The 13,665-nt window shown below is 41.1% G+C and overlaps 1 protein-coding gene across 7 annotated transcripts in view; it reads left to right on the top strand.

The window, feature by feature from the left end:
- VTI1A (vesicle transport through interaction with t-SNAREs 1A) overlaps positions 1-13,665 on the top strand; it is a 453,761-nt gene that overhangs the window by 306,476 nt on the left and 133,620 nt on the right. For 5 of the 7 annotated variants that reach the window (XR_013214399.1, XR_013214398.1, XR_013214397.1 and 2 more), the window contains 2 exons: positions 2,307-2,377; positions 3,522-3,583. Coding sequence is in view for 4 of the 7 variants with exons in the window: in XM_077258023.1 (XP_077114138.1) it covers positions 2,307-2,377; positions 3,522-3,583 (133 nt within the window). In the remaining 3 variants the exon portion in view is untranslated. Of the gene's footprint in view, positions 1-2,306; positions 2,378-3,521; positions 3,593-13,665 lie in introns of all 7 variants that reach the window. The other 2 variants (XM_077258025.1, XM_077258026.1) reach the window with 1 other exon arrangement.

The raw sequence follows: 13,665 nt of genomic DNA, 5'->3' as shown, positions 1-13,665 counted from the left end.
AGTTGGGGGCCGCTCGTTTCTTGCACAGTAGTGAAGCGGTGGGCCGCAGATTTCTTTAGTTCTGGATGTCTTTTTTTCTCTAGGGATTTCCAGAGCGCACCACGAAATCACAGAGCAAACATCGTATATGTGAAATATATACTGCATTACAGCCATATAGACTACACAGATAAAATGTGGCCCGTAATGCACGTTTGTGTGCCCACCAGCCACTACAAGGCGAACTTTATAGATGGGTCCTAACTGTTCTTATCAAACTTTTATCTCTAAGGTTGAGAGTGAACAGATTTAAAGGCCAGGTGGGATCTGGTATTAATGAATAGCAGGAGATTTTTATGTTAATTTTGCGGAATTGAGGGCCGGAAATGCCGCTGTCAATCACAGACTGTCTCCTTTAAATTTCGCTATCTCCAGTCCACGCGTCCGGCTCCTATCAACCCCCGTCCCTCCAGTTCTAGTGGGTCATCATGGCGTCCGGGGTCCGGTGACCCCGCGTGGCTGCCATCTTGATCCTGCAGTGAGGCCAATGTCTGGGCTTCATAGGAGATCGTAGTTTTGTCGGTATATTGTGATACTATTGCCGTATCTGATACAAGCCATCAGATGACCTCAGGTTCCAGTCACTAAAAAAATTATGTAAAAAAAAAAAATGTTTTCAAAAATATTAAAAAAATATATAAAAACCCAAATGTCTCCCGTTTCCCAACTTTAATAATAAAGAAAACACATATTTGATATCGCCGCGTCCATAAGAGTCTGATGTATCAAAATGTAAAGTGTATTACCCCAGACAGAGACGCCATAGAGGGAAGCGACCTGGAAACACCAACACTGTGGGATTATTTTAGTTAAGTTTATACCTCACAATAATGTATCGATAACCGTCCTTCTTTCTGCAGATGACAAAATAAGGACATTTTATTTATATATTGTTTTATGAATTTCTTTATTTTTATTTTTTTTTGTACCATAAACATAAAAAAAAAAACTTTACAAGTTTGATATCTCTGTAGTCGTATTGACCTGGAGGATCTGGTTTCCACATACTTTTCACTGCACAGTGAATGCCATAAATTTTTAATTTTTTTTTAAAAAGCCCTTTTTTCTGTACATACTGCAGTCCCTCCAGCTGGCACCTGTTCACATTTGCTCATCCTGTCCGGAGGCGATGGGCAGGCTTGTCATTTCTTGGAGGCTTAGTCCTAAACCAGGACAAGGCTGCTGATGACCCCCATCAGTGGTGTGTGTACCCCGTAGCCTCCGATGCATGGTGCCATCTGCTCTGGTAAAGAACGGGGGGCTCTTAAAGGCTACGAGTCTATGGCGGTACAGTGGGGTCCTCTTCCCCTCTGACTTTGGGGTCAGTTGCATCTTCTGGGCAGGAACGCTCGCTATGGGCAGGTACATTTTATCCTTCCTCTTGTGGCACAGTCCTAGTGAAGACTCCGGCTTCATCTGGTCATGCTGGCATTTCGCTATCTGGTCTTGGACCGGAGTGCACTGGTGTAAAACGTGACAAGTAATAAATAGTCGCCCACGAGCTTGTGCCATCTTTTCCCGTCCGGACACAAGTGGCCTTCAGCCCCAATGTGGAGCCCCGCTCACTCTGTAAAAACGGGGGAAATGCAGCCGAACAGTAAAAAATGCAAAGTTTGCAATAAAACAGGAGAATGTGAGAAATCTGGCACAATGACATATGACATCCCTCGCCACAGGGAAAGTGGTGGCCTGAACCTGCGTGACCACCAGATTTCCTCACGAATTTCGTCTCTGCTTCTTGCGCTGCAGAATCGTTAGCATGCTGTGTATTTGTCACTTGTGTAAGAGCGATTGCTCTCTGGAGTCAGCCGGGTGTAGTGACATTACTGCCGGAGTTATACAGACATATGCTGCTGGTGGCTGATAACTGCAAAAAGTAGCAAACACAACGCAACATTTCATTAACAAACTAAGCTCTGCTACATCTGTGAGGATTTCTACCAATTAATAGAATGCACCATGAACGTGTGATTAGTGGGGCCCCGCCTCATCAGATTAGAGGGTCCCGTGCCCCCATTTCTGGTGCCACCACCCATGTTTGGACCCACCACAGTATAGTGGATGGCAATTCTTCCTGCTGCACCACTATCTCCCCATATTGGGGATCGCCCAGGACCAGATCTGGTGACACAGTGGATTTACGGTGTTCTTATGTATTGGAGGGATCGGGGGTAGTAGCTTCTCACATTCACCCACATGCAGGGGTGACATTACGCAGTCTGGATATTACGGAGCTGAGTTAAATGTGGGATATTTTTCTCTTGCAGAGCAAGTTGGTCAGAACATCCTGGAAAATCTGAGCCAAGACCGTGAGAAGATCCAGCGAGCGCGAGACCGGGTGAGCGGCCATTACTGAACTGTTCTCATCAGCTATTGACCATGTCGGAGTATACCAGAGGAATCCTGCCCCGTCCAAGATTCATCACATCTTCTATAAGCTTATATTTATTTTCCTCACCATTTTAAGGTTTCCGCTCACTGTCACTGATTCAAAACATTATTGTTTTACATTCCGGCACTGAAAACCTTGGGCTTGTGTGGATGTCACTTAGAAATAGTTTCAGATCAGTTAGTTACATCCAGATCAGTCAGTGCCATCCAGATCCGTAAGTTTTGTCCACATCAGACAATCTCATTCAGATCAGTCGTTGTCATCCAGATCAGTCAGTGTCACCCATATCATTCAGCGTCACCCAGTGTCATAAGTAAGCGTCGTCCAGATCAGCAATCATCATATACATTGATCAGGGTCATTGACGTCTCATCCAGATCAGTGAGCATCACCTAGAACAGTCAGCATCACCCAGATCAGTCAGCATCATCCAGATCAGTCAGCGTCACCTAGAACAGTCAGCATCACCCAGATCAGTCAGTATCATCCAGATCAGTGAGCATCACCTAGAACAGTCAGCATCACCCAGATCAGTCAGCATCATCCAGATCAGTCAGCATCACCTAGAACAGTCAGCATCACCCAGATCAGTCAGTATCATCCAGATCAGTCAGCATCACCTAGAACAGTCAGCATCACCAAGATCAGTCAGTATCATTCAGCATCACTTAGAACAGTCAGCATCACCCAGATCAGTCAGTATCATCCAGATCAGTCAGCATCACCCAGATCAGTCAGCATCATCCAGATCAGTCAGTATCATCCAGATCAGTCAGCATCACCCAGAGCGGTTAGCATCACCCAGATCAGTCAGCATCACCAAGATCAGTCAGTATCATTCAGCATCACTTAGAACAGTCAGCATCACCCAGATCAGTCAGTATCATCCAGATCAGTCAGTATCATCCAGATCAGTCAGTATCATCCAGATCAGTCAGTATCATCCAGATCAGTCAGCATCACCTAGAACAGTCAGCATCACCTAGAACAGTCAGCATCACCTAGATCAGTCCGCATCCTCAGATGTAGAAAGGGGTGAAATTGTTGCCTTGGCCATTATTCATTAGACGTTTTTGTTTTTCACCCTCAGCTACGAGAGACGGATACGAACCTGGGGAAGAGCTCCAGAATCCTGACTGGGATGTTACGAAGGTAAGAGAGGTAGGAGCATGTTTTATTCCTCCTTGTACCGCTGCTCCTACCTGCGGTCTGTACAGCACCAACGTATGCCGCAGCGCCGTACACAGATGGAAGTGGTTACAATCTCCTACACAACCTATCACTCCCATCATCTGCCCTCGAGATCTCTCTAACATTGTATGCAGATTGTATCACTCCCATCATCTGCCCTCGAGATCTCTTCAACATTGTATACAAATTGTATCACTCCCATCATCTGCCTTCGAGATCTCTTCAACATTGTATACAAATTGTATCACTCCCATCATCTGCCCTCGAGATCTCTTCAACATTGTACACAGATTGTATCACTCCCATCATCTGCCCTCGAGATCTCTTCAACATTGTATGCAGATTGTATCACTCCCATCATCTGCCCTCGAGATCTCTTCAACATTGTATGCAGATTGTATCACTCCCATCATGTGCTCTCGAGATCTCTTCAACATTGTATGCAGACTGTATCACTCCCATCATCTGCCCTCGAGATCTCTCCAACATTGTATGCAGATTGTATCACTCCCATCATCTGCTCTCGAGATCTCTCCAATATTGTGTACAGATTGTATCACTCCCATCATCTGCTCTCGAGATCTCTCCAGCATTGTATGCAGATTGTATCACTCCCATCATCTGCTCTCGAGATCTTACAACTTTGTCTCCATCATTGTATGCAGATTGTATCACTCCCAGCATCTGCTCTCGAGATCTCTCCAACATTGTGTACAGATTGTATCACTCCCATCATCTGCTCTCGAGATCTCTCCAGCATTGTATGCAGGTTGTATCACTCCCATCATCTGCTGTCGAGATCTTACAACTTTGTCTCCAACATTGTATGCAGATTGTATCACTCCCATCATCCCTGTCCACAAGCTCACGATGTATTCTCCCGCGTCCTTGGTAAATCTTCCCGTGAAGGGGTTAATGGCGTGTCCCCGGCAGCCCCCCAGCTCTGGGGCCCCAGGACGGGCTGATTAAGAGTAATATGTAAGTGACACTATCTAAATGTGGAATCCAGGAGGGAGAGGCGCGGCAATTGAAATCGATGCTCCGGAGCGTGCAGACAATCAGGCAGGGAGGGCGGCCTCTGCCCCGCCAGCCGTGTCCATCCCTCGCCAAACGTCTCCCCTACTGTCAGGTCTCATTAAAGGAGCCTCTCGCTTCACGTCGGAAAATCATTCATCATTTTTAGGGGCAAAATAACCACAAACCGTTATTTAAATAATATCATATTAATGTTAAAGTTCACTTGTCACTTAGCGCCGCCGATTAATCAGACGTAACATTTACAGGCCGCGCTTTATCCGCCGCGATCAGGGCTGCGAGCCGTGCGCCTGAAATAAGGATTTATGGCTTTATTTGTCCCTCTGCGTTCACCTGATCTTTCTGCTTGATGTCCCCCACCTTCCCTTCCGAAGACCCCGTTATGTGGTGTTTGTACAAGATTTGCACAATAACACTCGCGACTCCCGAGGTACGCGGCACCGCGGATCAGCGCCTCTTATCATATAGGAACTTCTCCATAGGGATTTTTGGGGTTCTTTTGCAGCCCGTTGCCAAAATAATCACACCCTCAGTGTTTAGTTGACTGCTGTGGTCATTTCTTCTTCGACACCTTCATGTAGATCTGGAGTCACAACCTCTGGGGTCCGGCAGTCCAGAGACATCACTGGTGGGATCCTATCAATAACGGGTTTCTGTAAAGGGTCTCTGCTCCACCTGTATGTAAATTGTATCATGGAAAGTTCTGAACGTTTCTCATTTCCTTAGTATTTCAATATCTGACTGGTTTTCACAATCTCTGCTTGCTGTCAGTGAATGTGTGGATGTATTGTTCACTAGCGGGATGTCCGGGGTCTTACTGACCTGCCCACTTCTCGATCAGAAGACCAGAAATAAGGAAACTCCATATGTAAAGTTATGTTACGGAAACCATACACTGTAAATGGAGCGCGGGGAATCAGTGGGAAAATAATGAATATTTATTTTATTTTATAACATGTTCTACCTTTCTGCTTCATTGGTGACATTATGTAGAACCCCTTTAAGAGCGCTTGGATGCCAAGATCAGGGCTTTGCAGGCACCCATTGGATTATATGGATTTTTATGGGCATGTACAACAAGTAGCCATGTGACAGAGCCCCACCACAAACTAATGGATTGTTTTCTGTAGAATTCTCTACGTTAAAAGTAAAGGCTGACTCCGTCCACTGTGGTTCTCGGTGACTAATCAGTAGGAGACAGTACATGTATTTCTGAAGAACCAAAATTGTTATAATTTTCATGAATGGATGTCGTGGCCATACAGGTGGATTTAGTCCGTGGTTATTGATCTTGGTTCAGGAGTTTGTGAATGATGAGTTGAAAGCTCAAAAACCCAGAAGAATTAGAAAACCAGTGAATGCTGGGTCTGATATAATATTCCACTAAGAAAGCAAAAATGCATCAAACCTGTATCTCAAATGCTGACATGGTGCACATCACACATTTAGGTTTATTTACAGGGTTCGTATACGCAGAGCACATAGATAAATGTATACGCAGAGCACATACACATTTATATACGCAGAGCACATAGATAATTGTATACGCAGAGCACATACACATTTATATACGCAGAGCACATACACACTTGTATACGCAGAGCACATAGATAATTGTATACGCAGAGCACATACACATTTATATACGCAGAGCACATACACACTTGTATACGCAGAGCACATACACACTTGTATACGCAGAGCACATACACATTTGTATACGCAGAGCACATAGATAATTGTATACGCAGAGCACATACACATTTGTATACGCAGAGCACATACACATTTGTATACGCAGAGCACATACACACTTGTATACGCAGAGCACATACACATTTGTATACGCAGAGCACATACACATTTGTATACGCAGAGCACATACACACTTGTATACGCAGAGCACATAAACACTTGTATACGCAGAGCACATACACATTTGTATACGCAGAGCACATACACATTTGTATACGCAGAGCACATAGATAATTGTATACGCAGAGCACATACACATTTGTATACGCAGAGCACATACACATTTGTATACGCAGAGCACATACACACTTGTATACGCAGAGCACATACACATTTGTATACGCAGAGCACATACACATTTGTATACGCAGAGCACATAGATAATTGTATACGCAGAGCACATACACATTTGTATATGCAGAGCACATACACATTTGTATACGCAGAGCACATACACACTTGTATACGCAGAGCACATACACATTTGTATATGCAGAGCACATAGATAAATGTATATGCAGAGCACATACACATTTGTATACGCAGAGCACATACACACTTGTATACGCAGAGCACATACACATTTGTATATGCAGAGCACATAGATAAATGTATATGCAGAGCACATACACATTTGTATACGCAGAGCACATACACATTTGTATACGCAGAGCACATAGATAATTGTATACGCAGAGCACATAAACACTTGTATACACAGAGCACATAAACACTTGTATACGCAGAGCACATACACATTTGTATACGCAGAGCACATACACACTTGTATACGCAGAGCACATACACATTTGTATATGCAGAGCACATAGATAAATGTATATGCAGAGCACATACACATTTGTATACGCAGAGCACATACACACTTGTATACGCAGAGCACATACACATTTGTATATGCAGAGCACATAGATAAATGTATATGCAGAGCACATACACATTTGTATACGCAGAGCACATACACATTTGTATACGCAGAGCACATAGATAATTGTATACGCAGAGCACATAAACACTTGTATACACAGAGCACATAAACACTTGTATACGCAGAGCACATACACATTTGTATACGCAGAGCACATACACATTTGTATACGCAGAGCACATAGATAATTGTATACGCAGAGCACATACACATTTGTATACGCAGAGCACATACACATTTGTATACGCAGAGCACATACACATTTGTATACGCAGAGCACATACACATTTGTATATGCAGAGCACATAGATAAATGTATACGCAGAGCACATATACATTTGTATACGCAGAGCACATACACATTTGTATACGCAGAGCACATAGATAATTGTATACGCAGAGCACATACACATTTGTATACGCAGAGCACATATATGTATACGCAGAACACACATGTATACACAGATCACATACACGCACGTATACACAGTGCATTTTCACATATGTATACACAGAGTACATACTCACAAATATATACACAGAGCATATACACACAGATATGCAGAGCAGATACATATGTACAGTGGTTTGCAAAATTATTCATCCTCTTGGCTTTTTACCTATTTTGTTACATTACTACCTGTGTTTATATATTTTTGTAATCCGACTCGTGTGTGATGCATCAGCTCTGAATAGAAAGTCGGTGAAGTGTAGTGAGAAAAATATAGGCATAAATTATGGGATCAAATATCTAAAAATTGGCATGTGCATATGAATTCACCCCTTTTGCTATGAAGCCACTAAAAATTTCAGGTGCAAGCAATTCCCTTCGTAAGCCCCACGCTTCATGACAGCACATCCTCCTGTGTGCATCTAAGTGTCACACGTCTGACAGTATATTATACACTTTACCTTTTTTTGAAAGGCCACAGTGGCTGCAACACCATTAACTAGAGGCGCCACTAACCAAACACCATGAAGCCCAAGGAGATCTGCAAACAACACCATGAAGATCAAGGAGATCTCCGAACACCACCATGAAGACCAAGGAGATCTCCGAACGCCACCATGAAGACCAAGGAGCTCTCCCAACACCACCATGAAGACCAAGGAGATCTCCCAACACCACCATGAAGACCAAGGAGATCTCCAAACAACAGCATGAAGATCAAGGAGATCTCCAAACAACACCGTGAAGGCCAAGGAGATCTCCGAACACCACCATGAAGACCAAGGAGATCTCCAAACAAGTCAGGGACAAAGTTTTGAGAAAAACAAGTCAGGGTTATAAAAAAATAAAATATCCCAATCTCAGATGATCCTCCGAGCACCATCAAATCCATTATCATCAAATGGAAAGAACATGGCACCACAACAAACCTGCCAAGAGAGGACGCCCATCAAAACTCTCTGCTCGGGCAAGGATGGCATGAATCAGAGGGGCAAAACAGAGACCAAAGGTAACACTGAAGGAGCTGCAGAGCTCCCAAGCAGAAACTGGAGTATCTGTACATACGTCCACAATAAGCCATACTCTCCATACACATGGCTTTTATGCAAGCGTAAGCAGAAAAGAGTATTTACTTACAAAGATTATAAGGCTTGTTTTGAGTTGGCAATACTCCCCCAATGTATGAAGGAAGGTGCTGTGGTCAGATGAGACCAAAATTAAACTTTTTGGCCGCCAAGGTAAATGATATGTCTGTCGCCAAACCAACACAGCTCATCACCCCAAGAACACCATCCCTGCAGTGAAACATGGCGGCAGTATCATGTTGTGGGGATGTTTTTTGACAGCATGGACAGGAAAATGGTCCAAGTCAAGGGGAAGATGGATTGTGAGAAATACAGGGATATTCTTACGCAAAACCTGCTTCAGTTTGTCAGTGATTTGATACTGGGACTGAGGTTCACCTTCCAACAAGACAATGACCAAAGCATACTGCTAAAGCAACACTCCAGTGGTGTAAGGGGAAAGGTGTAAATGTTCTGGAGTGGCCTTGTCAATGCACAGACCTTAATCCACTGGAGAATCTGGGGTTGAGACTTGAAGATCGCTGTTCAACAGAAGAAACCATCTAACTTGAAGGAGCTGGATCAGTTTTGCCTTTAGAAATGGGCAAAAATCTCACTGGCAAAATTTGGAAATCTCATAGAGACTCATCCAAAATGACTTGCAGTTGTAATTGCCGCAAAAGGAGGCCCTACAAAGTGTTCAGTTATTTTGTCCTATTTGTTGTGTGCTTCACAATAAAAAGAAAACCAAATGTTCACAGTGGAACGCATGTTCTTTACATGAACTGATGTAAACCCTTGTGAAGTAGAAAAACGCGTAAGATGCCAAAGGGGAGGGGGTGAAGACTTTCACAAGTCACTGTATGCACATACACACATATGTATAGCTGTGCTCAAAAGTTTACATACCCCGGCAGAACTTTTGCTTTCTTGGCCTTTTTTCTGAGAATATGAATGGTAACACCAAAACTTTTTCTCTACTCATGGTCAGTGGTTGGGTGAAGCCATTTATTGTCAGACTACTGTGTTTTCTCTTTGTAAATCATAATGACAACCCAAAACATCCAAATGACCCTATCAAAAGTTCAAATCCCCCATTTCTTAATACCGTGTATTGCCCCCTCTAACACCAATGACAGCCTGAAGTCTTTTGTGGTAGTTGTGGATGAGGTTCTTTATTTTCTCAGATGGTAAAGCTGCCCTCTCTTCTTGGCAAAAAGCTTCCGGTTCCTGTAAATTCCTGGGCTGTCTAGCATGAACTGCGCACTTGAGTTCTCCCCAGAGTTGTTCAATGATATTGAGGTCAGGAGACTGAGATGGCCACTTCAGAACCTTCACTTTGTTCTGCTCTAGCCAATGACAGGTCGACTTGGCCTTGTGTTTTGGATCATTGTTATGTTGGAATATCCAAGTATGTCCCATGCACAGCTTCCGGGCTGATGAGTGCAAATTTGCCTCCAGTATTTGCTGATAATGTGCTGCATTCAACTTTCCTTCAACTTTGACCAAGCTTGCTGTGCCTTTGTAGCTCACACATCCCCAAAACATCAGCGATCCACCTCCGTGCTTTACAGTAGGAATGGTGTTCCTTTCATCATAGGCCTTATTGACCGCTCACCAAATGTGACGTTTATGGTTGTGGCCAAAATTGAATTTTGGTCTCATCATTCCAAATTACCTTGTTCCAGAAGTTTTGAGGCTTGTCTCTGTGTTTTGTGTATTGTAGGTGAGATACTTTGTGGCATTTGCGCAGTAATGGCTTTCTTCTGGCGACTCGACCATGCAGCCCATTTTTCTTCAAGTGACTCCTTATTGTGCACATTGAAACAGCCACACCGCTAGTTTTCAGAGAGTCCTGTAGTTCAGCTGATGTTATTTGTGGGTTTTTCTTTGCATCCCGAACAATTTTCCTGGCAGTTGTGGACGACATTTTTGTTGGTCTACCTGACCGTGGTTTTGTTTTTACAGAGCCCCTGATTTTCCATTTGTTAATCACAGTGTGAACGCTGCTGACTGGCATTATCAATTCCTTGGATACCTTTTTGTATCCCTTTCCTGTTTTATACACTTCAACTACCTCTTCCTGTAGATCCGTTGACAATTCTTTTGCTTTCCCCAAGACTCACAATCCAGAAACATCAGTGGCTGGATGAAAGATGCAAGAGTCTGTCTGGATCCCAGAAACTCATTCAGCTTTTATGAACACACTGATTACAAGCAAACAGGTCACAGGTGAGGACGTTACCTTTAGTAGCCATTCACACCCATTTGTGTCAACTTCTGTGCATGTTATCTGGCCAAAATCGCCAGGGGATGTGAACTTTTGATCAGGGTCATTTGGATGTTTTGCGTTGTCATTATGATTTATAAAGAGAAAACACAGTAGTCTGACAATAAATGTCTTCACCCAACCACTGACCATGAGTGGAAAAAATGTTTTGGTGTTATCATTCATATTCTCTGAAAAAAGGCCAAGAAAGCAAAAATTCTGCCGGGGTGTGTAAACTTTTGAGCACAACTGTATACACAGAGCACAAACACACAAATGTATACACACAGCAAATACACACATACATATACGCAGAACACATACGTATGCACAGAGAACATACATCTGTAAAAGGATATGAGCAATATTATAATTGTTATATTCTTGTACATAGGAGCAGTATTATAGTAGTTATATTCTTGTACATAGGAGCAGTGTTATAGTAGTTATATTCTTGTACATAGGGGCAGTATTATAGTAGTTATATTCTTGTATATAGGAGCAGTATTATAGTAGTTATATTCTTGTATATAGGGAGCAGTATTATAGTAGTTATATTCTTGTATATAGGGAGCAGTATTATAGTAGTTATATTCTTGTATATAGGGGCAGTATTATAGTAGTTATATTCTTGTACATAGGGGCAGTATTATAGTAGTTATATTCCTGTACATAGGAGCTGTATTATAGTAGTTATATTCTTATACATAGGAGCAGTATTATAGTAGTTATATTCTTGTACATAGAGGCAGTATTATAGTAGTTATATTCTTGTACATAGGAGCAGTAGTATATTAGTTATATTCTTGTATATAGGGGCAGTATTATAGTAGTTATATTCTTGTATATAGGAGCAATATTATAGTAGTTATATTCTTGTACATAGGAGCAGTATTATAGTAGTTATATTCTTGTACATAGGGAGCAGTATTATAGTAGTTATATTCTTGTACATAGGGAGCAGTATTATAGTAGTTATATTCTTGTATATAGGAGCAGTATTATAGTAGTTATATTCTTGTACATAGGAGCAGTATTATAGCAGTTATATTCTTGTACATAGGAGCAGTATTATAGTAGTTATATTTTTGTATATAGGGGCAGTATTATAGTAGTTATATTCTTGTACATAGGAGCAGTATTATAGTAGTTATATTCTTGTACATAGGGGCAGTATTATAGTAGTTATATTCTTGTATATAGGGGCAGTATTATAGTAGTTATATTCTTGTACATAGGAGCAGTATTATAGTAGTTATATTCTTGTATATAGAGGCAGTATTATAGTAGATATTTTTCTGTACATAGGAGCAGTATTATAGTAGTTATATTCTTGTATATAGGAGCAGTATTATAGTAGTTATATTCTTGTACATAGGAGCAGTATTATAGTAGTTATATTCTTGTACATAGGAGCAGTATTATAGTAGTTATATTCTTGTACATAGAGGCAGTATTATAGTAGTTATATTCTTGTACATAGGGACAGTATTATAGCAGTTATATTCTTGTACATAGAGGCAGTATTATAGTAGTTATATTCTTGTACATAGGGACAGTATTATAGCAGTTATATTCTTGTACATAGGAGCAGTATTATAGTAGTTATATTCTTGTACATAGAGGCAGTATTATAGTAGTTATATTCTTGTACATAGGAGCAGTATTATAGTAGTTATATTCTTGTACATAGGAGCAGTATTATAGTAGTTATATTCTTGTACATAGGAGCAGTATTATAGTAGTTATAGTCTTGTACATAGGGAGCAGTATTCTAGTAGTTATATTCTTGTACATAGGAGCAGTATTATAGTAGTTATATTCTTGTACATAGGGGCAGTATTATAGTAGTTATATTCTTGTACATAGGGAGCAGTATTATAGTAGTTATATTCTTGTACATAGGGGCAGTATTATAGTAGTTATATTCTTGTACATAGGGGGCAGTATTATAGTAGTTATATTCTTGTATATAGGAGCAGTATTATAGTAGTTATATTCTTGTACATAGGGGGCAGTATTATAGTAGTTATATTCTTGTACATAGGGGCAGTATTATAGTAGTTATATTCTTGTATATAGGAGCAGTATTATAGTAGTTCTATTCTTGTACATAGGGGCAGTATTATAGTAGTTATATTCTTGTACATAGGGAGCAGTATTATAGTAGTTATATTCTTGTACATAGGGGCAGTATTATAGTAGTTATATTCTTGTATATAGGGGCAGTATTATAGTAGTTATATTCTTGTATATAGGAGCAGTATTATAGTAGTTATATTCTTGTACATAGGAGGCAGTATTATAGTAGTTATATTCTTGTACATAGGAGCAGTATTATAGTAGTTATATTCTTGTACATAGGAGGCAGTATTATAGTAGTTATATTCTGGTACATGGGGCAGTATTATAGTAGTTATATTCTTGTACATAGGAGGCAGTATTATAGTAGTTATATTCTTGTACATAGGAGCAGTATTATAGTAGTTATATTCTTGTACATAGGAGGCAGTATTATAGTAG

The sequence above is a fragment of the Ranitomeya variabilis genome, chromosome 4 (assembly GCF_051348905.1).
Source record: "Ranitomeya variabilis isolate aRanVar5 chromosome 4, aRanVar5.hap1, whole genome shotgun sequence".
Lineage (NCBI taxonomy): Eukaryota > Metazoa > Chordata > Amphibia > Anura > Dendrobatidae > Ranitomeya > Ranitomeya variabilis.
Note: the sequence above shows the minus strand (reverse complement) of the source record. Positions and strands in the feature narration are given on the sequence as shown.